General features: G+C 42.9%; 2 protein-coding genes across 5 annotated transcripts in view; one reads left to right on the forward strand and one right to left on the reverse strand.

The window, feature by feature from the left end:
* Positions 1 to 18,369, reverse strand: MAIP1 (matrix AAA peptidase interacting protein 1). Of its 4 annotated transcripts, none has more exons than XM_078783887.1 (5): positions 18,092 to 18,369; positions 11,201 to 11,272; positions 7,341 to 7,467; positions 2,402 to 2,567; positions 1 to 271 (listed from the first exon to the last, which is right to left on the reverse strand). In XM_078783887.1, the coding sequence occupies exons 1-5, from the start codon at positions 18,233 to 18,235 to the stop codon at positions 202 to 204; spliced, it is 579 nt and encodes a 192-aa protein (XP_078640013.1). In that variant the 5' UTR covers positions 18,236 to 18,369; the 3' UTR covers positions 1 to 201. The 4 variants fall into 4 exon arrangements, with proteins under 4 accessions (XP_078640013.1, XP_078640012.1, XP_078640014.1 ...); XM_078783886.1 differs by having other exon boundaries at positions 18,011 to 18,316; XM_078783888.1 differs by having other exon boundaries at positions 18,088 to 18,175.
* Positions 17,426 to 27,388, forward strand: part of LOC144893348 (uncharacterized) — a 17,550-nt gene continuing 7,587 nt past the window's right edge. The window contains exons 1-2 of the mRNA XM_078783890.1: positions 17,426 to 17,507; positions 22,286 to 22,343. Coding sequence (XP_078640016.1) covers positions 22,292 to 22,343 — 52 coding nt within the window. The 5' untranslated portion in view covers positions 17,426 to 17,507; positions 22,286 to 22,291. The remainder of the gene's footprint in view (positions 17,508 to 22,285; positions 22,344 to 27,388) is intronic.

Consider the following 27,388-nt stretch of genomic DNA (forward strand, 5'->3'; position numbering starts at 1 on the left):
TGTTAGAATCACAAATTTTATTCTTATATTGCAACCGACATGAAAAATAAACAAAAACAATAATTTTAGACTTAAGCGAACAAAACTGTGGACAAAAAACATTGAAACTGACAATCGAAGTTGAACAGATGTCCATATTGTGGAATTCCATCAAACGTAAAATTTGAGTGATTTAAAAAAAAAATTTACATTCAAAAGTTTTCACTCCGGTAGGGAATAAGAGGTTCGTGTGATAATCCATCCATTTTCGTTTGAGAAGTCACGATGAAACCTGCAAGGAGCATGGCGGAAAACACCACCAACGCAAACTTGTTACAACCTCAAATTAACAAGCAGATGAAAAGGTACAAATCTTCTGGCCACTCGTGTTTGCTTTAAATTCACATCCATCACTTGTGGAGTAATATATTGATGAATCGCAACTTTCACAAAAGGAGATTGCTAACTGTAGGCAAATTCATTACAGGGCCATGCGTGATATACAAATCTTTATAAATAATAAATAAACTACAACAGCACTCGGTAGGGCGCATACCCCCGCCAGGCCGAACAGTTGATGTTTTGTATCCCACTGATAGGCCGGATCTGGATTCGGACCTGAACCAAAATCGAATCGATTCGTTCTTGTCACACACACTACATCTCTGCCAAATTTCGTCCGAATCCGTCCACAACTTTTTGAGATATCTTGTTCACAGACATACAGACAAACAAACAAACAGACAGACAGGGGTGAAAACATAACCTCCATCCACTTTCGGTGGCGGAGGTTACAAGTCTATTCAGGTGGACAGAAGCAAGATGATACAATGCAGTATTTTAGATTTTCAACTTGTAAAACAACTGTAGCGTCCATCAAAGTGTCATACATTAGCTTCTCAATGATAAAATGTGGATATTATTTTGGCTTTTCTCCGGCATGGGGATTAAATAGATGTGGAAGAGGGTTAACAGGAAGCAGCAGAAGCAGCATGATGTGAATTCCTTCCTGTAAACGTACTATTCATAATTACATCGTTTGTTGTTGTTTGTAGGTCACACCTCTTACATAAATGTTCAGTCCTGTTTTCTTTGGCCTGCTAGTCTGCGTTGCCATTCTCACAAGCTGGTGTGATTATTGTTGAGTAAACAACATCTCAGCCCATCTCACCTGCCCATTGCTTGTGCACTCAGGTTACACAAATCATGGAGTCCAGCAGTACTTCATATGTGGGGATGGAATGGGGGGAAAAATGGCCGCCCCATCAAACGTGCACATAATGATGCGTTGAAAAGCGGTCATAAGACTTTCAAATCCATACCTATTATTCATGCAGATCGAATGAGACTGATGAAGACACCCGCCAGAATACCTCACTAAAGTACCAGACCGGGAGATCGCAAAGTCGCCAAATTGTAATTCTTTCTTTTCTCATCAATTTCGGCAGACATCCCAGAACAATGATGGCTGAAGCGATTACAACGACTCTAACGGTTATTTCATCAATACCGTAGCAACAACACAAAATTTGGATGAAATAAAGACAACGCAACCACAATACAGCACACGCTGTGGAACGCCACTTACACATGCGCAGACTGAGAAACAATCGTAAAACATTCTCCTTATAAAACCCACTTTCTGCTGTTTGCATCATTTTCTGGAAGGGCAGCTGTGCCACTGTTACCAGGAAGCTGGTACTCATTTTGCCGATCTCAGAAGGAAGACAGGTTGAATCAACGCACCTGGTGTTATTTCAACGGCACGACAGAGGCTCAAACCAGCCACATTAACGGTCAAGCCAACACCAGGACTATTTTCTGCCCGGATTCAAGATGGCCGTTCCTCACCACCTCAGATCATCCCCACCCATACTCTTGATCTTTTCCCCCCTCATCAACTCTCCCTAAACCCACCATTTCCTTTTCAGGTTATTGTGATGTCTCCCTTCTCCCTCACCATTCTTTAATTATTTTTTTTTCAATTCCGTTTCCTCTCCAGTTTTCACTTCTTCTTCTTCTTCTTGTTGCTGTGTTTGAGCTTGTTTGTATCCAACTTGTCCAACTCCTGTGTCCCCCTCCTTCCCTTTCTGCTTCAAGTATGACCCTATGCACATTCTTCCTTCAACTGCCCATCTGTTGTGTTCCTCTAACCTGCTGTTGATGTGTTTCCCCCTTTTTCAATTACGTTCCTTTAATTTTGTTAAGTTCTGCTACGTTCTGTATTCTAACCTTTCCACACATCTCAACTTTATTTACAAAAATAAGAACATTTAGATCAGACTATAATAAATCTGCAATTCACTTCTGAGAATACATTCTAAACTTGCAAACTTTAAATGCCCGGAAGTTCTCAATTCCACCTCCAGCAACGAATACACGAATACTTCCGAGATCAAAACACCAATAAGGAAAATCTCACATGTAAAATGCACCAAGGATGAGTCTATCCCCATCCAAGGTGCCTGCGGTGCCAAGAGGTTGGTGCTTTCGCCTGTACAGCACTTGTACATGCTTCAGCTGTTCGCCAGGTTTCAGCATCTGCGACATGAAGAGGAAGCGAATCCACACAGAGGCAAACTTCCCACCTGCAGTCGACAGAATGCATGATAAGGTGTGCTGGCCCTGAACGAAGATTGTTTATCTGTCCATAGCGACACGGGAAAGGTGAACTACCTTTCAAAAGAAAGTCAAATTAAATCAGTGAAAGTTTACAATTGAAAAAGCTGGATTTAACAAAAGGTATGTACATGACACTTTTGTAGTTATAAAGAAGTGTGAACAACCCCTAGGGTCGGGGTCAAAAGCATTCTTAACCATAATCGATCATCGATTCCTGTCTTCTTCAACGGACCTGAAGTGCTTCCTTCTCCTATTGATAAAAGTCAAACTTTTCACTGAGCATTTCGCTGCAAACTCCACACTTTAAGACCACGGACATCCGTTGCCTGTTTGTCCTTTCCGTCTTGACACCAGGCTTTCCACTATCATCGGCACACCCTGGAAAGTTGCTAAGATTATTCAAGGGCTTGACATTTCAAAATCAACAAGAAAGAGCAATCAGAGATTGCAGACCCTCGCCAGAATGTGTTTTCAGTGTTTTTTTAAGGCTTTTGTAGTAAAACAAATATGGTGGCCGAAACCACGTGACCGACAACGTCATCATTTTTTCTCTCCACCAATTTATTCCTAGATTATGCTCAAGAAATTTCATCTTTATCGGATGAAGTGTTGTACTTGTCGAATTATGACGTCATACTGGAGGCACCTACGACATCATCATTAACAAATTTTATTCCCCATGGAGAGTTCTTTACAATGAGCCATGTCTCAATTTTTTTCTATGCAGCGTTTTCAGAGATATAGAGGTGCAAAATTTTTCGGTTTTTCCAAGATGGCGGCCGAACCACGTGACCGATGATGTCATTATTATCTTTTTCTCCACCAATGTATGCCTACATGATGCTCAAGAAATTTCATCTTGATCGGATGAAGTGTTGTACTTGTCGAATTATGACGTCATAATGGAGGCACCTATGACATCATCATTAACATATTTTATTCCCCATGGACAGTTCTTTACAATGAGCCATGTCTCAATTTTTTCTATTCAGCACTTCGGAGATATCAAGGTGCAAAGTTGGTCGGTTTTTCAAGATGGTGCCCATACCACGTGACCTATGACGTCATAATTATCATTAAAAATTATACAGGTGGAGGTGCACCTATGGTGAAAATTTCCTGTCAATCGGACCAACGGTTGAGGAGAAAATCATATTTATTCTGTGCGGACAAACAAACAAACGGACAAAGAAAGAAAGAAAGAAACAACAACAACATGCATTTTAAAGGCCATTTTCCCTGCTAGAGCGGGGGTTAGCCTTGCGGTCCCCATGACAATCTTCTCCATTTTGCCCTATTTTCTGGATCTCTCCTTGTTAACCCCCTTGCCCGCATTTCTTCTTCCACCATCTTTAGCCAAGTCTTTCTCGGTCTTCCCCGTGCTCTACTTCCTTCTACATTCATTTCCATCACTCTTCTCAACCAGTCACTTTCATCCTTCCTCAACACATGACCAAACCATCTCAACCTGTTCCTCTTCACAGCATCAATCACAGGCTCGATTCCCATCATCTTTTGCAATTCATCATTTGTCTTCCTCTCTCTCAACGATACTCCGCACATCCACCGAACCATTCGCATTTCCACCCTTTCCAACCTTCGTTGCTGCTCTACGTTCATTACCCATGTCTCGCTCCCATAAAGAAAGAAAGAAAGAAAAAGAAAAACAAACGGACTCAAATGCAATACCCTCTCCTCTGGCGAGGGTAACTAGACCAGATATAATTCCTGCAAACCGTCTTCTGTTCTCTCAAAACTGTATTGCTTGTGTATGTCAAAGTCTGTGTTTCCACTTCGCTACAAGCAGGCCTCTGTAGTCTGTGTCTTTAAAGGCTCCAGTGAGAAATCAGATACTTCTAACTATCGACCTGTTAGTCTTTTACCTGTTATAAGCAAAGTGTTTGAATCCTTCATTAAAAAAACAACTGACTAATCTGGAAACCCACAACCTCCTAGCTGATGTTCAGTATGGCTTCCGGCAGTCAAGGCCTACAGGTGATGTTCTATCCCTAATCACTGAACATGTGACTAGGGCTTTGGATCATCGTGGAGAAGCCAGGGTTATTGCTCTCGATATCTCGAAGGCTAAAATTATATGGCATTTCTGGAAAATTGCTTGATACAATCTCTGACTTCTTTGCAAATCGTCAAATATCTGTGGTGGACAACGAACAGTCATCCCCTGTCCATAATACGAATGCTGGTGTTCCTCAGAGGTCTGTATTGTGTCCAATATTGTTCTTGTTATGCATCAATAATTTCCCTGATAGTATTTTTTCAATTAAGCATTTAAGGAAATGACAACACTGTATACTGCCTACCCAGGAACCTTCTCTCATCCTACCCATGACCATGTGAGTACCACTCTCAATCAGCACCTAGAGAGTGTGATGAACTGGGGAAAAGACTGGCTTCGTACTTTCAACTAAAAAAAGACCACCTTGTTGTCTGTGTCTAGTTCAAGATCACCTTGTTCTCCGACCCTGTCTATGGATTATTAACCTTTGCATGAAATCAACCGAAACCTCAGCTGGGAAACGTACATCTCTGGTATCGCTAAAAGAGCCTCCCAGGGCCTCGGCTGCTTATTTCGTGCTCGGCGATACCTTTCTCAATCCGCTATGCTCCATCTATACAAGGTAACTATATGTCCTGTCATGGATAATCATTGCCATATTTGGGTTGGTGCTACGGCCTGTCACCTATCTCGTCTTGACAGAATCCAGCGACGTGCTGCCATTCTGGTGGGACAGGAGTTGGCATCATCCCTGGAACCTCTCTCGGTCCGCCGCTCTGTTGCTTCCTTGAGCCTTCTTGCAGATATCACCACAGGATGTGCTCTGAGGGTCCATGACAGGTTGTTCCACCTGAGCATACTTTCAGTCGCTCTACACTTTTGGTAGTTTCTTCCCAAGGAATAAGACGATGAGGTGTTCTTCTCGTTTTTTTTCTCAGTATGGCATCACTCCGGAACAGTTTACCTGCATCCTGCTTTCCCCTCTATCCCAACCTACCTCAATTCAAGAGGAATGTCAATAGATTCCTCCTTTCTGATGAATATCTAACCTTTCCTTTTGTAGCCCCCACCTTGAGTGGCATTGAAGGCCTTGTGGCGGGTGATATCTCGTTTAAAAAAAACCCAAAAACATTGGAGGACGCCCGAAATATGTAACGGTTTTTCGATTTGACTCCCGGTTCATGGCCCAGGGGTAGGGAGTCCAAGGGCTACGGGGTCAAACCGAGGAAAAACGTTTTTGACCTCTAAATTTGATGTTGGGTCATTCCTGGTGCAACCTCTTGCTATCTTTCACCATTGCTTAAGGGGGGAACCATGGGGATTTGCGATGACACGCCATCGACTTCGCTCTAGTTTGAAATTTGAGATTTGTATTTACAGTGTCGAAGGCTGAGTACACATAGAGTAGAAAAGAGAAAATTAAAACATATCGGTGATTTATAAAGGGCTCACAGGATGGTATACAGGTACGCACGCTTGCATCTAAGCTTGGGTTGGAATCCCGACCTAGCTATAAACGGTCATCCCGGTTTTTCACAGGTAAGGCGATTCATAAATGTGCCTGCCGTCCAATCGGATGGACGTTAAACGGGCGTTCCAAAATGCCAGGTTTCGTTGGTGGACGTAAAAGATCCCAAGGTGTCATTAGTGAAGAGTAGGCGATCTATCGCCGGCACAATGGAAAAATTGCAAATTCCTAGCCTAACCAGCAGAGGTCATCGTCTCAGCGGCACAGCCGCACCCTCGGCCAATGACGCCACCCCGCAGCCTTATGCTGCATATGGATGGAGAAGAAGTGGTTTATAATTATTAATAATAATAATAATAATAATAATACATTTATTTTATATCGCGCTTTTCAAGAAGCCCAAAGACGCTTTGACAGAGTACAAAAAAACAAGTGCGAAAAGACAAAAATAAACAGGTAAATAATCAAAGCAAAAGGAAGGAGAAGGAGAAGAGATAGTCAGGGGTTAAATGCTGTGGGTTAAATGTTAAATGCAGTGTTGAACAGGTGGGTCTTGAGTGATGTTTTGAATGTGGTGAGTGAGGAGTCTCTGATGGTGTGAGGTAGCGAGTTCCAGAGGGTGGGAGCAGCGATGGAGAAGGCCCTGTCCCCCCAGGATCTAAATTTGGTCCGGATGGGGGGGGTCAGGAGGTTGGTACCAGCAGAGCGGAGGTTGCGGGTGGGAGTGTGTCTGGAGAGGAGGTCAGCCAGGTAGGATGGGGCCAGGTTATGGAGGGCTTTGTAGGTCAAGAGGAGGATTTTGTACTGGATTTTCTGGGGGATGGGGAGCCAGTGAAGCTTATAAAGGACGGGGGTGATGTGATCACGGGTCCGGGAATGGGTGAGTAGATGGGCAGCGTTATTAGGTGTTAATAAATATACAGCATCAGGATAAATAATGCCGATTCTTCGATCCCCTCACCCAAATGGCACACCAGGATCTATTCCAACCCACACACGGGAAATATCCAAATTAAAATAGGATACGGGATTTGAATCGGGAATCCCAGCACCACGAGCTACTCAAATGGGAATGACAAACAAGCCAATGCAGAGGAATACTGAACTGAACGGGCAAAAAACATATTTTAGAGTTTTACTCAAGAGTCATTTCCAAGGGAGATGTGTTTGTGTGTTGATTAGATTTACAAATGAGCCCTTATTTAAATTCATAGAGAAAGCCCTGGTGTAACTGATATTTTTTTTCAGTCATACCTTTGTCATCAAACCAAACTCCAATGTCCATGGCGTTGATGTTGGCAATGTCCTTCGTAGTGATTGCCAGGTGTCGACGACTTGATTGTGGCATTGCTTCGTATTTTGTGCACATAACTGCTAACGCCTTTCAAGATGGTCAGGGCAAGGAAGGGTGAGGGGAGAAAGACATCTTACACACCAATCATTTCAGAACATTCCTGCATCAAAGCTATCCATCACATCGTATAGACTTTTAGAATCCGGAAATTGGAATTCGATTCTATATTAAGAACATTTCAGCTGTCGTTGTCGCTCCCGTTTCAAGATGCGATATTGTTACTGTTGGTACGGAGACCCGTTTTACGTTTCCCGCATGAGCCGGACACTCAGACGTGTCGCAGCACAGCTGTAATAGCAAGTGGAAGATGGAAAAGGGGAAAAGGGGAAGATGAAAAATGGAAAAGGGGAAAAGGGGAAGATGAAAAATGGAAAAGGGGAAAAGGGGAAGATGAAAAATGGAAAAGGGGAAACACCAAACGCAGAACAGAAGTGAGAGTGAGATCAAGGGAATGGGGATAAGGACAAATGGGGGTGAACAAGCTGCACACAAGCTGAATGAAAGACTGGAAGAAGAGGAAGGGGAAAGTGGGAATGAAACAGAAAAGGAACCAGAAACTAACAAACTAAAGGGGACGAGGGAGAAAAATCACAGTAATCTTGAAAAAGGGAGTGCCTGGAAATGAGGTCATTTGGGGTAGAAGAGTTTTGAGTATCGATGGGAGATTGGGTCTTGAAGCCCTTGAGGTAAGAATGGGACTGAACACACTGGTGATGTTTGGCCCTCGTGTGTGTCACTGGTTGTTATTAGTCCCCTACCGGTGTGCACCGGAGGGGACTATAGGTTTGCACTCCGTCCCTCCGTCTGTCCGTCTGTCTGTCCGTCCGTCCGTCAGTCAGTCAGTCGGTCACGCAAATAGTTTTCCGGACTTTTTTTTTCTAAACTCTTAATGCTAATGATTTCAAACTTGGTACATGGTTTCCTCATGATAAGTTACAGATCAAGTTCGAACTTCACGACGTTTCGATCATTTTTGACAAAGTTATGGCACTTTGAACTTTGGTAATTTCCCCAACAGTTTTCCGGACGACAGACTGCCGGTAGGGGACATGTATTGCAGCGCAATACACAGAATGCTTGTTTCCATATGTAGGTTTCAGAAGGTAGAACAGAGTCCTCCCTGGTCTTGAAGTATCCACCCCCCATTTGGGTAAAGGATCATGATTCATGATGCATCAAACCATGAAGTTTTCTTGTTCAGAGTTTTGTTCCGAGGGCTCTCTTCAGGATTGCCACTGAACCCCGGACAGCTTCCAACTGTAGTTCGTTTGCAGTAATATTCCCAGGGATGGTTTTTAATATCTCCATGAGGTTTTTCTTCATCATCAAGATGGCTTCAACTATCCCTGGTGCAATTTTGGCATTCTTCAGCTTCAATTATATTTTTACTTCATTTTTGGTCATTTAATTGCTTTATGCGTTGTTTAGGCCAACATCGCTGGGAACTGAAACCTCAATTAGAAATCCCTCCAGGGAAAAGAACGAACACACCGTTATGACCTTGCGACACAAACACAGACAGAGGAGATAACAGTCGGAACGAAAGAAAATGATGAATGCAATAATCAAGAAGAAGAATAGCAGGGAGACGAGGGAAATCAGCAGAATAGAGGACAGGAGAAAGATGACGATGATGCAGAACAAAACAACCTGGAAGAAGAACCAGCAAACAAAACAGAAGAGAAAAGAATTTAACCTTTCGGGGAAAGGCCAAAACTACACAGAATACAAAACAACAAATAAAGAGAATGTTTAAAATGTTTACACAGCCAACTGCCTCCATCCATGAAAATAACATGCTCACATTTGCCTCTCAACAAAAAACAACTCTTCTTCTGCCAAGTTGAACAAAGTGGAACTCTTCATATGTGCATGAGCCAGAAACATTGGTATTCAAATCGCGGAGTTTGTCACGCAAAATGACAATAACCAATGGAAGGTAAACTACAGTGAACTGATCACTGAGGCGGACACCGTGTCATGAGACGTGCTGTAGCATAAGAAATGCATCACAGACCAATGGCAAAAGTGTTTGTCAGCAACAAACAAGAACTTTGTCCTAGATGACGCTTGTGATGAGGACAATGAAAGAGGTAACAACTTCATTGCTGCAGAAATGCAGTTTACAGTCGACCGAAGGAATAAAAATATATTCTGGAGAATTTTGTCCCATTGGTGAAGCAGAGAGAAAGACGAAGGTGATGGCAAGTGGTAAAGCATGTGGTGAGCTGGAAAGAACTGGGAAGTGGCCGTGTGCTGTGTGCAGGAAGGGTGTCGGAGTGAACTCCATTCAATGTACAATGTGCGCTGAGTGGGTTCATCAAAAATGTAGTGGTCTGAGAGGGTCATTAACCAGTGTGGCAGCTACATTCAAATGTAAGGTGTGCACAGAGGGAGCTGCAGATGGAGGAAATGTTGAGTTGGATCTTGGAGACGGCGTGAAGCTGGAAGGTGTGAAAACATTTTGCTACCTCGGAGACATGCTGAATGGAGAAGGTGGATCAGACTCGGCAACGGTTGCTAGAGTGAGATGTGCATGGAAGAAGTTTCGGGAACTGAGTGGCGTGCTGATGAGGAGGGGAGTGTCGTTGAAGCTGAAGGGAAAGGTGTATGCTGCATGTGTGAGAAGTGTTATGATTTACGGGAGCGAGACATGGGTAATGAACGTAGAACAGCAACGAAGGCTGGAAAGGGTGGAAATGCGAATGGTTCGGTGGATGTGCGGAGTATCGTTGAGAGAGAGGAAGACAAATGATGAATTGCGAAAGATGATGGGAATAGAGCCTGTGATTGATGCTGTGAAGAGGAACAGGTTGAGATGGTTTGGTCATGTGTTGAGGAAGGATGAAAGTGACTGGTTGAGAAGAGTGATGGAAATGAATGTAGAAGGAAGTAGAGGACGGGGAAGACCGAGAAAGACTTGGCTAAAGATGGTGGAAGAAGAAATGTGGGCAAGGGGGTTAACAAGGAGAGATGCAGAAAATAGGGCCCACCTGCCCTATTTGGGGACCGCAAGGCTAACCCCCACTCTAGCAGGGAAAATGGCCTTAAAATGCATGTTGTTGTTGTTGTTGTTGTTGTTGTTGGTGAAGCAGAGAAACGAAACATTTTAGGAAGATCATAAAAATAAAAAAAAATAAAGATGTGTGCTTGCACGACCATATTGACAGAATCTTCTTCACCCCGATACTATCCTTCTCATGCTATACATCAATATATCTAGCATGGTTTTTGGAAGTATTATGAAGGCGATTTGTGATATACAGTCTTTAACCCAAATGTCTGTTACATCACCTTATCTAACACGTTATATTAGTTATTATTGCCTGCTCTTTGTGTCCTTTATAACATCCTCAAAAAGAGCTTCCTATTTGACAAAGCTTCCTAATTCCTATCAACAAAGCTTCCTATTTGGAATTTTTTTCAATATTGTTTGTTGTTATAGGTAATACAAGTTGTTAAGACAAACAGACAAGTTATTCCTCGATCATAAACTGATAAGATAGACAGACCTGAACCAATTGCTTAACCGTAATTTCCCTTCCTGTGTGCATGGTAATAACAGACTATCTGATCATTACGCTCACATTTATGGCCTATACAAGTCCAAAAATCATAGTTTCATTTTCCAAAAAAACCCAATGGCTCCAATGAGTACTTCCGTAGGTATTCACAAGAGTGATTGAAGATTTAAAATCAGCCCAATATGTGTGTCATATTCTATGGAAAGTACAACATGGTGGGTTAAACACAAACGTACCTCGTCAGAAACGAGTCCTTTTAAATCTTCGTATCTGGACTGAGACAGGTACGTGGAAACCAGGATGAAAGCCTGCATGGAAATCGAGCATGAAAATACAAATATGTATACACACAAACAAAATCAATACGAATATAAAATAACTATTTGGACATTGTCACAATGAACCAACACCAACACAAACTTCTTCCTGGACTTCCTGGACTCCTTCCTGCATCAGATAAACGGTGCAGGGTACACCAGAGGGGAAGAGAAGTTGTTTTGTCAGGTCAGTCTATTGGGACTGACACTGGTAACATGTAATCCAGTGCTACCTGCCGCATGGTCGGCTTGTCGGTGACTAAACCGACACCCCTCACTGGCTTAGCTCGTGGGTAGGGTGACTGTGACACCCTACCAGGACAAAAAATAACACCTGGCAAAGGGCGGATGAGCTCCTGTAGGGAGCCAACTGCCATCCAGTAAGGACATGGTGTCTCCTAAAAAATACCCCTCCGGTTTGGACCGGTTTGAGTCATACCAAAGACTTTTAAAATGGTACGTGCTGCTTCCTTGCTTGAAAAGGATAGAGCACAGACAATCACCGTCGGTTGGCACCATCAATGATCTCTCTGACTCTCTTGAAAATCCTCTCTATCTCTTTGCTGACGACTCTACTCTCTGTCGCTCCATTCCTCATCCCTCAGATCGGCAGTCTGCAGCCTCCTCACACTCTGCAGACCTGGACAAAATCAGAGACTGGTCAAAAAAGTGGAACATGTCTTTCAATCCTGACAAATCTCACACTCTTACGATGTCTCTCCGAAAAGACCGACTGGACAACCCTCCCATCCACTTTCTGAATAATCCTCTCCAAGAAGTTCTGTCGCTCAACCTTTTGGGTCTCACTATCTGCCATGATCTTTCCTGGGAAAACCACATTTCCAAGCTGGCCTCCAAAGCCAGTCGCCGACTGGGCATCCTCCGTCGTGCGAAGTCCTTCCTTGGCACACCCGAGCTCCTCACCACATACAAGCCTTTCATCCGCAGCTCAATGGAATACTGTTCTCCCCTCTGGGCTGGTGCTCCTGCCTCACACCTAGCTCGTCTTCACGCTGATGAAACCAAACCTTTCAGAATCATTGGAATCTCCCGTGATGAAGCTAACTCCGAGGGCCTTTCATTCACTCACCGCAGGTAGGTCGGTGGTCTTTCTGTCTTCTACCGACTCCTATCCGGCCTAGCTCCCCCAGCTCTATCTGTGCTCTGTCCCCCAAATATTCCTGCAGGATACACAAGATCTGCCAGCAACCCTCTTCTGGTGAAACTGCCAAAATCAAGACTCTATGCTCACCTTCACTCCTCTTTACTCCCGCCTCTGGAACAAACTCCCTCACTCTCTTCAATCCCACGCCTCCCTCCAGGTCTTTAAAACAGCTGTTCACCACCATCTCTTATCTTCCCCCATCCAAAACCTTGATCTCTTCTACCCCCGTTAATTCACCCCCAGATCCACTTTTTTGGAAATACCGACTTCTTTCCTGGAAGTTCTAGCAGTGTCCATGTGTTTTATACCTCTCCCACCCCTGCCCCCCACCTTCCCATGCCCCCCCCCAAGCCCTCTCCCTCCCACAGATCTTCCGATGTCCCTGTTCTCTGCTGTTGTACTTGTGTGCTACCCTCTCTCTCTCCCCATCTTGTCTCCCACTCCCTTTGTTGTGTTTTGTGTGGCCGTTTTTTTTTGTTTTTTTTTGTGATTGATGTTAGCTCTTACACGAGCCTCGATCTTGTATACAAAAAAAACTACAAAAACCCCCCCCAAAAAAACATGCAAGTAATTTAAACACAAGCTGAGGTTACTAACCAGTCTCATGTACATATTATGTTCAAGTAGGTACACTTGATACGAGACATAAATTTTACATAAATTTTTTTTTTCTGGGAACAAAATAAAATATGTCCACTTTGTGAAGCCGACAAATAAAAACTTGTGTTGAACAAATTTTCAGAACATACATTGCAATAAATGAAGCCGTGTGTTAATTCCTTGATAGCTCATACTCCGAGGTTTATAAGTAAATGTGGGACTTGACAAGTTTAAGTAATACTACGGTGATGTGAGACTTGTCCTCAAAGACATGAGACTTGGCACGAGTCACATCACTGGAGGCTGCTGCCTGTCTCTCTGAAGAATGAGGGACGTCACGGCAGAGCGTGGAGTCATCAGCAAAGAGATAATAAGGATGTTCCAGAAAGTGGAAGAGATTGTTGATGAATATCAGGAATAATATGGAGCCCAGAACACTGCCTTAGGGTACTCAAGCCTTAACAGGGAGAGGAGATGAAAGGGTTCCGTTGAGAGCCACACCTGGGCTACGAGAGTAGAGAAAGTCAGGAAGTCATGTGTGGAGTTGGCCTTGGATGCCAAGGGCAGAGCTTGGAGAGAAAGGCGGGAAGACAGACTGTATCACAAGCACGAGATATGTCCAGAGAGACGGCCCTGATCTCATGTATCTGACATTGAGGACCTCCATCCATTGTTGGAAGAGTAGAAGCAGAATGTCCAAGGTAGAGTGACCAAGTCTGAATCCGAATTGATGATCTGAGATGAGGTCATCGGTGAAAAGGAATGATTTTATGTCAAATGCGATGATAGATTCGATGGCCTTGTTGATGATTGGAAGTAGGCTAATTAGTCCGTAGTTTAGAGGATCCCCTTTAGTACCGTTTTATGTGGTGATGTGATGTTGGCTGATTTCCAAGCAGTTCGAAGATGACGTACTTAGGGTAAATGACAGGGTGAAAAGGGCAGAGAGTGGATGTGCAAGAGCAGCAGAGCAGGTTTTTTTTGAACAAGTGAGCAGATGTGGTCCGGTGCATTTGCAGAATGAATCGAAGGATGATTGAAACTTCACCTTCTCAGGTGTAAAAGACAGTTCAAGAGTAGTTGAGTGCGACTGGGAAGGGTCAGTACAGAGAGGAAGTTGTTGGGGACATAAGATCTGCAAGCAAACAGAATTGAGGCATTTGGCCTTTTCTCGAGTGGAGTCGGCCATGGTGCCATTTGAAGTGAATGAAGGGATGGAGGGGGACCATGCACCAGAGAAAACTTGAGAAGGCACCACCAGGTTTGAGGGAGACCAGATTGAAAGCGCATTCTTGAGATTGGACAAATGTTTTCTGGCTCTCCTGAGAGGAGACACACTTGTTGTGAGGCTTTGTGGAATTGATCTGAAGTTCCCTTTGGGGGGATTTGCCTTCCAGAAGGAGAATACAAGTTGATTCAAGGCAACAGCATCACCAACATGACTTAGAGTACCAAGGATGGGAGAATGGATGTGATAATTGAAGACGAGATGGGATGAATCCGTGCAAAAGGGAGAGCAGATTTCTGTGGAAGAATTTCCTGTCCGAGTTAATATCGAGCAAAGAAGGGGGCCAGGGGAGAGTGTAGTGGAATGCTGTGATATAGGAGACCAACCTGGAAGAGAGATGGCTACTTTCAGTCCAGTCTACCTGAGTGAATAGCCAGAGTCGCCGGCACGAGTCTGTTCTCTGAGAATAGCTGGAGAGATGTTGGCCTTCCCGAGCACGTGATCATATAAACTGATTGGAGCAGAGGAAGAGGAGGAGGCATTAATGGGGAAGTTGGACAAAAACAGAGATGGGAGAGGGGGGAGGGAGGATTTAGCTAAGAGCAATCGTTCCAATTGGAATTACTGCATCAAAATCCAGGGAGTGTGCTTGCCAGGATTTCAATTGAATTGTGATTGTGAATTGTGATTGATGTGATTGAGGATTTAATTTTTATTTTTTTCTTGTATCCGTATTCGGATCTTCACCAAAATCGAATGAGTTCGTCCTTGTCACACATCCAATCTGTCCACCAAGTTTCTTCCAAATCCATCCACAACATTTTTAAATATCATGCTATATATCGTTTTTGGCCCTATCTCTCAATGGTGAAGAATCACTTTCAGAATTCTCAGATCCAGATCTTCATCAAAATCTAATCATTTCGTACTTGTCACATGCCCGACCTCTCCACCAAATTTCGTCCGAATCCGTCCACAACCTTTTAATATATCCTGCTCAAAGATAGACAGATAGGGGCAAAAACAATCTCCATCCACCTATGGTAGTGGAGGTAATCTGTTTTTTTGTTTTTGTTTTTTTAACCTCCACCACCTAAGGTGGATGGAGGGTTATGTTTTCACCCCTGTCTGTCTGTTTGTCCATTTGTGAACAAGATATCTCAAAAAGTTGTGGATGGATTTGGACGAAATGTGGCAGAGATGTAGCGTATGTGACGAGGACGAAATTATCAGATTTTGGTGAAGATCCGGAATCTGATCCGGCTAGTACAATTTTTAAAGCGATTCTTCACTTTTGGGAGATGGGGCCAAAAACGATAAATAGCAGGATATCTCAAAAAGCTATGAATGGATTTGGATGAAACTTGTTGGACATGTTGTGTGTGACAAGGAAGAATTGATTCGATTTTGGTGAAGATACGGATTCGGATCCAGCTAGTAGAATTTTTAAAGTGATTCTTCACCATTGGGAGACAGGACCAAAAACGATATAGGGTAGGATATCTCAAAAAGTTGTGGACAGACGATTTGGATTCAAAAAAAAAAAAAAATAACCACCTTTAGAGGCCATTTTTCCCCGCAAGCGGGGGTTGGCCTTTTTTGGGAACCATGGTTGTTGTTGTTTTTTGGTCCCCTTTTTGAAGCAATGTTTTACGGCCGGATGCCCTTCCTGACGCCAACCCTTTTTGCCGCCTTTAAACGACAAACAGGGAATTACCAGTGAACTGGTACTCAATTAGCCGACCTCGGAGGGATGACAGGCTGAGTCAACCCCCCTGGCGTTAATTCAGCGATCGACCGGGATTCGAACCCAGGATCCTAGGATCCTAAGCCGGCACCCTAGCCGCTAGCCCAACACCAGGGTTTGGATTTGGATTCAATGTGATTTTCTGGTCTACTCTGGGATACGAAACGTAAACTGTTCACCTGGCGGCGGTATGCTCTCGACCGCCGTTCTTGTTTTTACATGATCCACTGGCTGGTGTCTCGGAATGACTTGCTCAGAAAGGCTCTTGTCGACTCTAAAAGGTTGAAGGTGCACAGGTCGCAGGTGTTGAAAGATCATTGCATTTGGAAGTAATTCCGTTGTGTGAAAACTTGCAGTCAGGTGTTCTGCACATCCCTCGTGCCAGGGAGGTACTCAAAATGAAACCTGGAACAGTTCTTCAACCTCTACATGATCAATTCTACACATTTGGTTTTTGTTTTATGACAGAGCATAGGTGGCAAACACTTGCTCGTCTCGGTTTATTTGTCACTGTGGGGTACCTGCTTTGCACCGATTAGAAAGGCGTCCAAAGTGAACGTGGGATCCATAGAGGTGCGAATGACGTAACAGCCGATTTTCTTGCGAAGCCATCGGATGGGCGACGGCGGCGATATGAACAGGTGCACCTGGTGGGGTTGCTTATCGTCTTGTTCTGGGTGCTCATGGTCGCCGCGGCTCGTTGTTTCACTCCCGAAAGTTCGGCACTGCGGCCTGTTCGCGGGGAGCACACACCGCGCTCGACTAGTACTACTACCAGTAGTAATAGTAGTAGTGGTAGGCGCGCGCAATCTGAGGGTAGAGGGGCCTGCCAGACCCAGAACTCGAGTCGGTAGCCGCGTGGGGCGGAATCTCACAACACCAAAACACCGACCGATCGACAGCACTTTCTCTAGGACAGTGAAGGCGCTTGAAGAGGCCATTCTGTCCTGGCGTCAGGTATCCCGGTACCGATACACTGGTAACCTATTGAACTACCATGGATAATCGCTGCTTCGTATCGAAGGGAACAACATACATGGACAAGTTGTGGAATTAAAAACTTCACACTCTTCACTGTGTAATCAAATTAATTAAAAGGTGTGCGCGTGTACATTCATTATGTGTACAAGTTATCGTTTCACCACGACTTCTTGAATCTAATTTACAGTGAAAAAAAATCAAATAACTTCCTGTACTGTACATATGCCCACGTTACCTATACACCGCCTCATAAAGCGTACTCCGATTTTTTGTTCCTTTAACGATCAGTGCGAATATATATTTAATTTTTATTTTAGAAAAATCGATGTACATTATTTTAAAATCCATTTTTGTGTTGTTGCGTGAACACGAGATAAAGTTGTTAGTGCAATTCGATCTCCGTGGCCATATTTCCTCACGTCTTCTGAGAGCAGTGAACACTTCCTTTGACACCAATGGAGAAGGTTTCTTGTCATTCCTTTCGTCTGGAAGCCAAACCTTAACGGTATGACATGTTTCTCTTGGGTCGTGCAGTAAGAACCTCCTCTCCCTCTCAATTGTCAGATTTTATTTTGATTTATGCACTTTTGTTGTGTTTTAAGATTGTTTATTCAGTTTCTTTTTACACGTACAGTATGACTAAGCATCCATTGGAGGATTTCATCGCGTTGTCCCCTCGTAATATTTAAACAACAACAACAACGATGTGCGCATTGTGAATGAAACCGCACTGTACGCGCAGCATACAGTACAGAAGCTTTGGGTGTTGTAAACACGTCTACACGTTGAAATGACGTTTGATCCTTGGTGACGGTGACCGAACGTCGCCATTCACATCGTGGAATCGTCCAAATGAAACGAAGAAGAAACGAGCTTCGTCTTGAGGAGAAGATCCAGGTGATCCAGGCGAGCGAAAGAGGTAAAAAATCGCGGGAATTGGGCGCCGAGTTTGCAATCGGAAAATCTCAAGTGAATAATATTTTACGACGAAAAGATGAATATATGCACCTGTTCTACACCAAGAGCTCTCTGAAGTGCTGTCGGAAAGTGACGAAAACCGTCAACGAAGAGGTGAATCGGCTTACGTACGAATGGTTCAAGCTGGCAAAGGCCCGGCACCTGCCGCTCACAGGTACCATCCTGCAGGCAAAAGCGAGGGAGTTTGCGGCGCAGATCGGCATCGACACGTTCACCGCCTCCAATGGCTGGCTGCAGTCGTTCCGCAAACGGCATCAGATCGTCGGTCGGATCTTTCCAGCAGGTAAAGCCGGGGAGGCGCGCCCGGGACCGGCCCAGGTACCGTGGATTCGTTCTGACGTCAAACTCGAGGAGCAACAGAGCGCTGCGGACGAGTCTGTACGTCACAGCGACCTGTCCTTGTGTTGTTACGAACGTGACGTCGAACAGCGACCCGTGCTGGGACTTCTTTGCGACATTCAGTGCGTTAAGGTATTTATTTGTTTTGCCGAATGTCACCTCTTTTAGTTTATTTATACTTCACGGAATTTATAATGACGTCATCAGTCACGTGGTTCGGCAGCCATGTTGGATTGAACATAAATGTATGTCATCAATAAACCACACAAACACAACAGCTAATAAACACCACACAAACTACAGACTTGGCATTTAATATGGAATATATTTTTTTTCTTGACTTGGGGTTACTTTCTGAACTCAGTATATAAATCTGGTGAGTTTATTTTACCCTTCGGTGATGTCTTTGTTGAAAGAACCATGTCACTGATTGTCTTTCGCAGCAAGAAGTCAATAACAGGATTATATCACGGGAGCGGCAAGAAGGGTCATTCCTCTTTGTGGTATATAGATTGCAGTCGATCGATGCTCGGGTCTCAAGAACATTGGGTGTGTTCGATTACCAAGTTTCTTGTGGAGAGATCGCCAAGTGGTTTAAGCATTTGAGCAAACATTCCATTCATAACCGTTAAGGAACGACTGGCTTGGCAATCACAAGCTAACTGCTTGGTAAATGAGCACACCCCGGTCTTCGTCCCTTTCAGTTTCATGTTAAACAGCAGTAGCGAGTTTCAAAAGTTCGCTATGAAAAACGCCACGTTGACGGCAGGAAGTGCCATGTTATAAACCCAACCTTTGTGGGGTATATAGATTACAGTAGATCTTCGCTCAGTTCTGTAAGTAAACCTTACCTCACGGATGTCGGGATTCCTCCAAATTTCTTCATTTCGTGTTATTAACAGCATTAGCGACTGTTTAAAAAGCTAATCATACATGTTTGTGGTTCATAATATTCATTACTGTTGATTAATGTTCGTTACTTCTGGTAGAGGCCGTTGCTCCCACGAAAACGCCATGATAAGCTATTTATATACGTTGACTCACCGGAAAAACCCTTTGGGGAGGTGGGATATTATTGGTATTAATATTGTTTTGTAATAACATTAATATTATGCTATTACCGTTAGTTTTGTTATTCGAAGCGATGTTGGAAAAACGCCACGATAAAGTTAACTTAATATGGCTATACACCTCAACACGCAACCCATTGATGGCAATGGTGGGAAAATTACGCTCGGGGGAGAAAACCCCCTTGGGGAGGAGGGCAAATGAATGCGCTACAACCTTCATTATGTAACCCTCGGTCATTCTGCCAAGTTTGGTTGAGATTGGATAAGTAACGACAGAATGTATTGGCGTCAAGAATTCATCAGCCAGACACAAATGGCGTATTTTAGTATGATAATCGCCAGAACTTGCACATTCTAAATAAATTGCTCTCTCTGGTACTGGTGGTGTGTGCAGCGATAGACCGTGGGCCGAGCCCCCGTTTTGTAGTTTTGTGACACATCACGCGTTTCTACCTGTTTCTGTGCTATGTGGTGTAACGATATTGCAGGACTAATATCTGAAACTCGTCAAGCACAGAATATGCACGATGCTTCAAAATATGGAGAAAAAAAATCAGGAAAAGTGACAACATTTTAAAAACAAGAAAGACATCGTGCAAAGCACTTGCAAAATACACCCCCATTTCCCCCCCAAAAAATTAAGTTGCCATGGATACATTAAATTGTCCATTTCATTAAGATTTTAATTGACAATATAAATCGAAGTTTGGTTCAATTGGATTAGAATTGATGATTTTTCAGATGAAAATTGATGGTTTTAGAAGTTTGACCTTGAGTTGACCTTTTGACCTCAAAAATGGTTGGTTTCCCAATTTAGTGACGATATACAAATGCTGTTAAACTTTCAAGTTGATGAGATGAAAAATGCCAATTTTAGAAATTTGACCTGAAGATGACCTTTGACCTCAAAATCTATAGGCCTCTTCCTTATGACCAATTTTACCATTTGGTGAAGTTTCGTGAAGATCAGTTTAAAATTGTGACGTGTAGGCGATAGACAGACAGACTCAAACACAGACAGGCACAAACACAGACAGACAGACAGAATAACGCACAAGTCCAACCAATATACTTGCTAAATCTTCAATTTTTCAAGAAATAAATATTCTCCAATCGCAGCTATTTGACTTTCATTACGAGCACTGACGCGGATGCATCGACCAATCGCATGCTTCGTTGCAGACTGACTGTCACTAGCCATCATGGTGGCAAACATTATGTCAGATGCTCGTGTGGCTGAGGCTTCAGGAGAATTTTCACGGTTTTGTTGCATGCATGTCATTGACACGCACAGTGGAGTTATTCGCTTTGGTGAGAAAAGTGCTCAGAGGTATCAAGAATGTGCTGCCAAGTGGAAAGAAGTAGAAGGAAGCCCCAAAAGTAAGGTCGCAGCATGGGCAGTCAGCGGTGATGAAGAAACTGGAGCACCTGGAGCTGGCAAGTCGGGTCTCCATTAATTTTATGAATTATCGACTGAATCCTTCTGATCGTGCTTTATAGTCAGAGAGCCTACTACACTCTATTTCAACCCATAGCATACAAAAGGTTTGACCCCCTAGAGTTGTTGGGGGTATCAAGCTGAGTAAAAAAAAGTATGTAAGATTGACCCCCCCTGCTGGAACTAGTCACCAGACCCCCCTAAAATGACCCCAATAATGGGTTATTTCAACCCATCTCATACATGGACCAAATTTGGTTACAATATAGTGTCATGTCAGGACATTACAAAAATGTCAAACCTAACAACTTACCCTGCTGGAAAGGTGATGTTAGACCCCCCGCAAAGTACCCCCCAAAATGGGTTATTTCAACCCATCTCATACATGGACCAAATTTGGTCACAATATAGTGTCATGTTAGGACATTACAAAAACATCAAATCTAACAACTTACCCTGCTGGAAAGGTGATGTTAGACCCCCGCAAAGTGCCCCCCCCTAAAAACGGGTTATTTCAACCCATCTCATACATGGACCAAATTTGGTCACAATATAGTGTCATGTTAGGACATTACAAAAACATCAAATCTAACAACTTACCCTGCTGGGTAGGTGATGTTAGACCCCCCCCCCCCCCCGGCCCCAAAGTACCCCTGTTTCAAGCCATCGTTTACATGAACCAACTTCGGTCACAATCATGTCATCAGGATATTACAAATTATCAAATGTAACAACTTAACAGCTTAAGACATGTCTGTACATTGACATACATCATCATTTAATGCCCCTAGTTTAGTAAAAGTATGCAAATGACCTTGCTAGGCCCTCCTTGGTAATATTTTTTGTAAACTACGGAAGCCAATAGAGGACAACCAAAATATTGTTGATGCACTTATAATAGCATGACATGATCAAATATAATATAATAATAGAAGCCTGAATGAAACCAATCAGAGATGATTGACTTGTAGGCATACTATCCTAAATTTCATGAGCATTATATGGTCAAATAGCAAATACATTTTGTATTTAACTTTCACAGATACTGAACGAGCCCCTCCTTGAGGAACTGCATATTCTAGATTTTCCAGTTTTTAAGCAACATGCTTTCATATAGTAAGTATGGAAACTTAATCTGAAGAATTTATGTTTTCCTCTTGACATTCCCCTCTTCTTTTGGTTAATAATGATAACAAAGTTGATATTTGTTCCACATTAGAGGATATTAAAATGTTTAACAATCAAACATTATTTGAAATGCATTGGTTTGATAATTTAAAATGTTTAATCTTATTACAAAGATTAACTAATAAAGCTCAGAAGCCTCTTACAATGGAGATTAATAGTTAAATCAAACTTCTATACTTGTAGTTGTAACTTGTAGTGTGTATGCTGATTTCATTAACCAACACTTGTAGTGTATGCTGACTTTATTTGATTTGTGATATTAATTTTCAGATACAGATGGACTCTGACAGAGATACCACAATGGATACAGTAAAAAAGAATGTACAAGGTACAAAATTACATCCCTTATATTTTAAGAATTTGATGATGCACATTGGCCCGTTTGAAATTTGATGTTGCAATGATGCTGGTGTGAAAGGAATGCAAGTCACTCTGAAATATAAGTCCACCCTCCTATCCTTGATTTAAAAGTAAGCTTGATGCTCAGTATTGCATAGAGATGACTCCCTTAATCTCACCACGCAAGGTTTACCTATTTCATGTATATTCCGGGGGGGGGGGGGCTTTTATTCCTTCCACACAGGTTCAAATTATGACAAATTGAACATGACCAACACAAGCCTCAACAAATTTGCTTACCATATATTTCTTTTGTTTTCTTTTGTTTTCCTTAATTATTTTGTGTTAATGCAGGTCCCATTTGTTCACTGCACGGGGAAGGGACAAGCAAAGCTGTAGATCATGGTGCTATTATTCTCTTCACACCCGACACTTTAAAGAGATGCACAAATATTCTAGAAGTACGAAAGCGTTGTTCTCTAAAGTATGCAGATAGTGTGTTACCTGAAGAGGTAGATGGTATGCATGGATATCATAGAAGCTGCTACCAAAAATTCATCGCTTTGTCTAAAGCACATCGAGATGCGATCAGTAAGGGTACGCCCCCAGACACCGAAAATATGCCATCCAGCAGTGTGAATAGAATGACCAGGTCAAATATCCAAACCCCTAAACCTACAGATAGGACAGGTATATTCCCTGAAGTATGTATTTTCTGCAGTCGTGCAAGAAAGATGGTGAACAGGAAAGAGCTAACGTTAGTGAATGTCACAACAGCCAACTTTGAAGATAACATACGTACATTTGCGGGTTGGAAACAAGACAACCGAATGCTTACTCTGATAAGTGGAGCTGACTTCACAGCAAAAGAAGTGAAATATCATGCCATTTGCCGATCAAAGTATCAACAGGAAGCACAAGCTACAAAACTTGCCATGGATGAAATGAAAAAGGATGGAAATAAAGCTAAAACAAGTGGTTGGCATCAAGAGAGAGATGTACATGCTACAGCATTTGGTGTCATTATCAGCTACATTGAAGACACAATCATCAGAAACAAAATGGTAATGCTTACATAACAGTTTTGGAGTTCTATTTTAACATCAGAAATGTGTAAAATTGTACACAAGCTGTGTAAACATTTCTCTCTGTGTAGCCTTAATAAACTTAATAAACCACGCTGATGATGATGCTGATGACCACACCAATGACCTATTCCTGTATCATTTATTGTTTTAAATGAATTTTAAAACAACGATAAATCATGATGTCTTCCCTAAAATAAGAGCTCTGTTGCTGACAGGAAGTCATGTTTCGTTTATGTTTGAGTCTTGTGATAATAAATAGTAATCCTCATTGACTGATGGTGAGTTTATATATTTGAAGTATCATGTATTTTGTGTGTAGATTGTTTTGAGGAAGGGTCTAACATCACCCACCTTTTCCAGAAGGGTAACGTTAGATTTGTTATATTTGTACATCGTGACCAAATTTGGTTCGTATATGCAATAGGAGATTGCGGGGGGTCTAACATCACCTACCCAGCAGGGTAAGTTGTTAGATTTGATGTTTGTGTAATGTCCTGACATGACACTATATTGTAACCAAATTTGGTCCATGTATGAGATGGGTTGAAATAACCCGTTTTTAGGGGGGGGCACTTTGCAGGGGGTCTAACATCACCTTTCCAGCAGGGTAAGTTGTTAGATTTGATGTTTTTGTAATGTCCTAACATGACACTATATTGTGACCAAATTTGGTCCATGTATGAGATGGGTTGAAATAACCCATTTTGGGGGGTACTTTGCGGGGGGTCTAACATCACCTTTCCAGCAGGGTAAGTTGTTAGATTTGACATTTTTGTAATGTCCTGACATGACACTATATTGTAACCAAATTTGGTCCATGTATGAGATGGGTTGAAATAACCCATTATTGGGGTCATTTTAGGGGGGTCTGGTGACTAGTTCCAGCAGGGGGGGTCAATCTTACATACTTTTTTTTACTCAGCTTGATACCCCCAACAACTCTAGGGGGTCAAACCTTTTGTATGCTATGGGTTGAAATAGAGTGTAGTAGGCTCTCTGACTAACGAGTCCGATAAAGACGCAAACAGCTCACCTTGTTATCCACTGATGTGTTAACCTCGGCGGCCATTGCGCGGGAAACGAACTGGAAAGAGAATCGGAAACAAACCCGGACAACTAGAGCGCAAACTCCGTGGAGGAAGGTGAAACTTCACCTTGAATGAAGAAGAAGAATAACTGATTCCCAACCTTTGACGTCTCCTTATATACACGCCGAACAAGCACGCGTGATCTTCTGACGTCGCACCAGCGTCACGACGTGGCGAAACGCCACCGCTAAATTTTTGATGTTGCTGTTGCTCACCTGGATGAATGTGACAATAAGCTCCTCCAATGTTGACATTTTATTATTATGAGAAGCGAAATTATTTTCTTACAAAATAATATTCCTCTGTTGGAGGTGTATTTGGCAAACCTGAGGTGTTTTCAGTTACCAGGTTTCCTGTAGAGTGCTCGCCAAGCGGCTTAAGCACTCAAGCAAGCACTCCATTCGAGACGATTGATAAGGAACGGCTCGCTTGGCAAGCGCTATGCTTACCTGCTTGGTAACCTGCTTGGTAACCTGAACACACCTGCAAACGTGAAAAACGGGCAAATGTTGTGTGAAGGTAAGGACTTTACACGGAATTGGGGAAGTGGTTGTGGGGGGCGGAGTCTGAAGATAAAGAAAACATTTGATTGGAGTCACCATGGAAACACAATAAGCATTGTTGGAGTCCGTATCTTGAATTGAGGATTTCGACATCAACTGGATTAATGCCACAAAATGAGTACAAATGGTCGTTTTGTCATCACAGGTTTAACATTCGCATGTTTATCAGTCACCGATACCATAAAGAGTGTAAAGTTGTAAACGTGCCTTCTAAACGTGCCTTATAATTAAGCCTCCCCCTATATAGGCCCACAGGCCGTGGGCCTAGATCTGTAGGAGGCAAAATTAGTTTTGTGACAAATTATTGGAGGCAACTTGCAAATTACCTTCATTACATTATTTGAATACTCTGAATTCAAAAATGCAATGTTCCCACTGATTAGATTGCGCATTAATTAGTTATGATGTCATCAAATTTGCAAACACAGCCACAATTGGTAACAAGAAAGAGCAATCGGATTGCAGACTCTCGCCAGGATGTGATTTTAGTGGTTTTTAAGGCTTTTGTGTTAAAACAAATATGGCGGCGGAACCACGTGACCGACAACGTCATCATTATTTTTTATCCACCCATTTATCCCTAGATGACGCTCAAGAAATTTCATCTTGAACGGATGAAGTTTTGTACTTGTCAAATTATGACGTCATAATGGAGGCACCTATATACCAGAAACAATACCAGAAACAATACCAGAAAGAAGGTGGTGGAAGTCAGAGAGATCACCGACCTGTCTACAATGGTGAAGTGATAGACCCATAGACTGAGCTTCATCGTTGGAGATTCCAATAATCTTGAAGACCTGGCAAGGGCTCAAACTCAGGAGCCTAAGATCTCATGCCACCTTAACAGTTAAGCCAACCAACACCTGGCTTCATGTTTCGATATTTGATCAATAAAGAAAAAGAAGCAAATTGCACACGCACATCTCCGTTTAGAGGACGTGACGTGTCAAGCAGCAAATAAAACATGCAGCATCATGTGGGCGTCGACTGTGCACAAAACAACCATCATGGAAGTCATCGAAGCAGGTCACCCACAAAGAAATTGCAAGAGTAGTTTGGAAGATTTATTACAGAAGAAGGCAGGCAACGGTGAGCTCAGATTTTGCGATTTATTAATTTGAGTTTTTTGTTGCACAAGTTTTACTAAGATATGCGTCAAAAATGGCAACACCTGTGTAAATGAGAGACACCAAGTATAATAAATAAAAAAAATGGCTTCCACAAAGGTGTGGCCCATGTGTTAATGAAGCAAATCCCATCCAAGCATGCCTAGAGTCATGTATAAAAATGCTGCACAGGCCTGATTTCCTATAATGATGGCGAGCATGGCTGCAAGAGGAGACCTCTGTGACTTTTTGCAAGACGGGCGATTGTTCCGGTGTGTTTGGCAGGAGCTTCTGAGATAAAGGTAGCTCAATTTGCTGATGTTTCACGAGCAAAGGTGTCTTAGCTGATGTCGGCATGGAACTCCGAGGGAAAGACATCATCAGTAAAGGGCAACAGTTGGCAGAAGCGTATACTCCAGGATTGGTGCATTAATTTGACACGCAAGGCAAAGTAGTGCACAAACTGCTTATCACACCTGGCAAGCATGTTTGTGATCCAGTGGTGCAAAGAGCACAGGTAATGGACTACCGAGCAGTGGATAAATGTGATATGGTCAGATGAATCATCCTTCGCCGTGTTCTCGACAAACGGATGAGTGCACGTGTGGCGCCACCTAAATAACTTTACAACCCTGAGTGCCTGGTCATCAGTGAAGGGTTCTGGGGGTTCTGTAATGTTGTGGTGTGAATTTTCCTGCCATGGTTTGGGTGCAGTCATTCCCTACGAAGGCAAGGTCAATGCCAATCGCTACCTAATGGTCTTGAGTGATCATCTTCACCCCATTGCAGCATTTAATTCCTGCCAGGAAGGGTGTTTTCCAGGATGACAATGCCCCCATCCACAGAGCACGTGTGGTCGCCCTATGGTTTGATGAGCATGATACTGATGTTATCAATATGTCATGGCCTTCTCAGTCACCAGATCTGAACCCAATGAAGCATTTATGGGATATTCTGAAATGACGCCTGAGACAGCATTTTCCACCTCCATCAAACAGGTGCGAGTTGATTGACTTTCTCGTGGAAGAATGGTGGCGCATCCCTCCTGTACACCTGAACGTACTGGCCTGGGCGCACATGGTGACCCAACACCCCATTAAGTGACTTTACATTGGTGTTTCCCTGTTTTTGTCCACCAGCTGTAGATTAAAGCTTTTGTGGAATCTGTACTTTAGCAACAGCAGAT

The sequence above is a fragment of the Myxine glutinosa genome, chromosome 8 (genome assembly GCF_964187855.1).
Source record: "Myxine glutinosa chromosome 8, kmMyxGlut1.1, whole genome shotgun sequence".
In the NCBI taxonomy this organism is placed as follows: domain Eukaryota; kingdom Metazoa; phylum Chordata; class Myxini; order Myxiniformes; family Myxinidae; genus Myxine; species Myxine glutinosa.